The sequence below is a fragment of the Aotus nancymaae genome, unplaced genomic scaffold (genome assembly GCF_030222135.1).
Source record: "Aotus nancymaae isolate 86718 unplaced genomic scaffold, 86718_ANA_hifiasm-v0.15.2.pri h1tg000011l, whole genome shotgun sequence".
Classification (NCBI taxonomy): Eukaryota; Metazoa; Chordata; class Mammalia; order Primates; family Aotidae; genus Aotus; species Aotus nancymaae.
The window spans coordinates 33,241,059-33,245,991 of NW_026988422.1; the positions used below are offsets into that span (position 1 = coordinate 33,241,059).

A 4,933-nucleotide genomic window follows, 5' to 3' on the forward strand; every position below is an offset into this window, starting at 1 on the left:
CAAGTTAGAACTCAGAATTCAGAAACCAACCCAGAACCGCACAGCCTCATGGAAATTGAACAACTTTCTCCTGAATGTTGACTGGATAAACACTGAAATGAAGGCAGAAATAAAGATGTTCTTCGAAACCAACGAGAACGAAGACACCACATACCAGAATCTCTGGGACACATTTAAAGCAGTCTCTAGAGGAAAATATATAGCAATAGGTGCCCACATGAGAAGAAAGGAGAGATCTAAAATTGACACTCTATCGTCAAAACTGAAAGAGCTAGAGGAGCAAGATCAAAAAAATTCAAAACCTAGCAGAAGACAAGAAATAACTAAGATCAAAGCAGAATTGAAGGAGATAGAGACACGAAAAACCCTTCAAAAAATCAATAAATCCAGGAGCTGGTTTTTTGAAAAGATCAACAAAATAGACAGACCACTAGCCAGACTAATAAAAAAGAAAAGAGAGAATAACCAAATAGATGCAGTAAAAAACGATAAAGGGGATATCACCACAGATGCCAGAGAAATTCAAACCATCATCAGAGATTATTACAAACAACTCTATGCACATAAACTAGAAAACCTGGAAGAAATGGATAAATTCCTGGACAGTTGCCTCCTCCCAAGCCTAAACCAGGAAGAAGTCGAAACCCTGAATAGACCAATAACAAGGTCTGAAGTCGAGGCAGCAATTAAGAGCCTACCACCCAAAAAAAGCCCAGGTCCTGATGGGTTCACAGCCGAATTCTACAAGACATACAAAGAGGAACTGGTACCATTCCTACTGAAACTATTTCAAATAATCCAAAAAGAAGGAATCCTTCCCAAATCATTTTATGAGACCAACATCATCCTAATACCAAAACCCGGCAGAGACTCAACAAGAAAAGAAAATTACAGGCCAATATCCATGATGAACATAGATGCAAAAATCTTCAATAAAATACTGGCAAGCCGATTGCAACAGCACATCAAAAAGCTTATCCACCATGATCAAGTAGGATTCATCCCGGGGATGCAAGGCTGGTTCAATATACGCAAGTCTATAAATGTAATTCACCACATAAACAGAACCAAAGACAAAAACCACATGATTATCTCAATTGATGCAGAGAAGGCCTTCGACAAAATTCAACAGCCTTTATGCTAAAAACCCTCAATAAACTAGGTATCGACGGAACGTACCTGAAAATAATAAAAGCTATTTATGACAAACCAACAGCCAATATCATACTGAATGGGCAAAAACTGGAAGCATTCCCTTTGAAATCGGGCACTAGACAAGGATGCCCTCTCTCACCACTCCTGTTCAATATAGTACTGGAAGTTCTAGCCAGAGCAATCAGACAAGAAAAAGAAATAAAGGGTATTCAATTAGGAAAGGAGGAAGTCAAATTGTCTCTATTTGCAGACGACATGATTGTATATCTAGAAGACCCTATCACCTCAGCCCAAAATCTCCTGAAACTGATAAGCAACTTCAGCAAAGTCTCAGGATACAAAATCAATGTGCAAAAATCACAAGCATTCCTATACACCAATAATAGACTTAAAGAGAGCCAAATCAAGAACGAACTGCCATTCACAATTGCTACAAAGAGAATAAAATACCTAGGAATACAACTAACAAGGAACGTAAAGGACCTCTTCAAGGAGAACTACAAACCACTGCTCAACGAAATAAGAGAGGACACAAACAGATGGAGAAACATTCCATGTTCATGGTTAGGAAGAATTAATATCGTGAAAATGGCCATACTGCCCAAAGTAATTTACAGATTCAACGCTATCCCCATCAAGCTACCAATGACCTTCTTCACAGAACTGGAAAAAACCACCTTAAACTTCATATGGAACCAAAAGAGAGCCCGCATAGGCAAGTCAATTCTAAGCAAAAAGAACAAAGCAGGAGGCATCACACTACCAGACTTCAAACTCTATTACAAGGCTACGGTAATCAAAACAGCATGGTACTGGTACCAAAACAGAGATATAGACCAATGGAACAGAACAGAGGCGTCGGAGGCGACACAACATATCTACAACCACCCGATCTTTGACAAACCTGATAAAAACAAGCAATGGGGAAAGGATTCCCTGTTCAATAAGTGGTGTTGGGAAAACTGGCTAACCATATGCAGAAAGCAGAAACTCGACCCCTTCCTGACACCTTACACTAAAATTGACTCCAGATGGATTAAAGACTTAAACATAAGGCCTAACACCATAAAAACACTAGAAGGAAACCTAGGCAAAACCATTCAGGACATAGGCATAGGCAAGGACTTTATGACCAAAACACCAAAAGCATTGGCAACAAAAGCCAAAATAGACAAATGGGACCTAATCAAACTCCACAGCTTCTGCATGGCAAAAGAAACAGTCAATAGAGTGAATCGGCAACCAACAGAATGGGAAAAAATTTTTGCAGCCTACCCATCTGACAAAGGGCTGATATCCAGAATTTACAACGAGCTAAAAAAGATTTACAAGAAAAAAACAAACAAGCCCATTCAAAAATGGGCGAAGGATATGAACAGATACTTTACAAAAGAAGACATACAAGAGGCCAACAAACATATGAAAAAATGCTCATCATCACTGGTCATTAGAGAAATGCAAATCAAAACTACATTGAGATACCATCTCACGCCAGTTAGAATGGCGATCATTAAAAAATCTGGAGAAAATAGATGCTGGAGAGGATGTGGAGAAATAGGAACACTTTTACACTGTTGGTGGGAGTGTAAATTAGTTCAACCACTGTGGAAAACAGTGTGGCGATTCCTCAAGGACCTAGAAATAGAAATTCCATTTGATCCAGCAATCCCATTACTGGGCATATATCCAAAGGATTATAAATCGTTCTACTATAGGGACACATGCACACGAATGTTCATTGCAGCACAGTTTACAATAGCAAAGACCTGGAACCAACCCAAATGCCCATCGATGATAGACTGGACAGGAAAAATGTGGCACATATACACCATGGAATATTATGCAGCCATTAAAAATGAGGAGTTCGCGTCCTTTGTAGGGACATGGATGAACCTGGAAACCATCATTCTCAGCAAACTGACACAAGAGCACAAAACCAAACACCACATGTTCTCACTCATAGGAGGGTGTTGAACAAGGAGAACACATGGACACAGGGAGGGGAGCACTGTACACGGGGGTCTGTTGCGGGGGAGTGGGGGGGACAGCGGGGGGGGGGGAGTTGGGGAGGGATAGCATGGGGAGAAATGCCAGATATGGGTGAGGGGGAGGGAGGCAGCAAATCACACTGCCATGAATGCACCTATGCAACAACTTTGCATGTTTTTCACATGTACCCCAAAACCTAAAATGCAATAAAAAAAAAAAAAAAAAAAAAAGAGAATGATAAACAATGCAAAAATAGTTAACATTATATTTAAATAGAACCAGAGAGTGACTTGATGTGATGAAATTCCCTTACATTTAAAACAAGAAATCAGTTCTGTAACTCAGTAACCCATATCTCTACAAAGATGGTTGGCATGACACTGTGATACACTGGAGGGTCTTCATTCTAATTCAGGATTTATGCTCCTTCATAGTGATCCCTAGTTTTTCCAGGAGTTTACATAATGATTTCTCAGCTTCCACATGGCTGATTTCACATCTTCGTTTCTCAGAGAGTAGATGATGGGGTTCAACAAGGGAGTACAAACAATGTAGAAGATAGAAAGAAATTTGTCCACAGAAAGTCTGCTAAAAGGCCATACATAGAAATAAATGCAAGGCCCGAAGAAAAGAATCACCACTGTGATGTGGGCAGTTAGTGTAGAAAGAGCCTTGGATAACCCACTGGAAGATTTGCGCTGGACACTGATCAAAATGATGGTGTAGGAAATAACTAAAGCTAAAAAACAGCTCAGTGAGATCAAGCCACTGTTCGTTAGGGTCATAATTTCCATTTCATATGTATCCATGCAAGCCAGCTCTATCACCAAGGGAAGATCACAAAAGAAGCTATCTACCTCATTGGGACCACAGAATGGCAGGTCCACTGTAAAAGCCAAGTGGCTCACAGAATGAAGAATGCCCACCGCCCAGGAAATAGACACAAAAATTATACATAGCCTCTGGTTCATAATTGTACTGTAGTGCAGCGGCTTACATATGGCTATAAATCTGTCATACGCCATAGCTACAAGCAACATCATCTCACTCCCAACAAAACTGTGAAGAAGGAATATCTGGGTCATGCAACCCTCAAAGGAGATAGTCTTGTACTCAACAAAAAAGTCTACAAGCATCTTGGGGGTGGCAAAGTTAGACTGGCAGATATCAATGAAAGAAAGGTTACTGAGCAAGAAGTACATAGGAGAGTTCAAACGGGAGTCAACAGAAATGATGACAATAATTAGGACATTGCCTAGCACTGATGTCACATAGACTATAGAAAAGATGGCAAAAAAGAAAAGTTGAAGTTCCCAGGAATTAGAGAGTCCCAAAAGTACAAACTTAGACACCACCGATTCATTTGTGTGAGCCATGTATTCAATATGCAGTTACCTAAACAAACAAAAAAATCAGTAAAATATCACAATGATTGGCATTACAAAACTTATGGTTATTAAACAAAAGAAAATAGTCAATTATAAACAAAAGAAATATAGTCAATTTAATTAAGTTATATATATTGATGTATGTAAATACTCAATTGACTAATATTTAACACCCATGACTGCTATGAAAGTTGAAAGTGTGTGAAAAACAGGATTAGACATAACTTCTTGTCATAATTATAAAAAATACACATACTAAAAAAACTGAAATGTAAAATCAGAAACAGGAAAGTATTATTGACAGTACAGCATAAATATTAATAAGATTAGATTATGCCAAAGTGATAATATAAGCTTTACCTTAAATAACTTTTCAAGCTAAAACTTCAAGCTGTAAATAA

At 38.7% G+C, this 4,933-nt stretch overlaps 1 protein-coding gene across 1 annotated transcript; it reads right to left on the minus strand.

Moving 5' to 3' along the window:
* Positions 1-3,584: 3,584 nt before the first annotated feature.
* Positions 3,585-4,520, minus strand: LOC110569148 (olfactory receptor 4K1-like). Its single transcript, XM_021674946.2, has one exon. It carries the CDS (start codon positions 4,518-4,520, stop codon positions 3,585-3,587), a length of 936 nt encoding a protein of 311 aa, XP_021530621.2.
* Positions 4,521-4,933: the final 413 nt, after the last annotated feature.

Coding starts and splice junctions, on each gene's coding strand:
- LOC110569148 (XM_021674946.2), bottom strand. CDS start 4,520: ATGGCTCACACAAATGAATCGGTGGTGTCTAAGTTTGTACTTTTGGGA.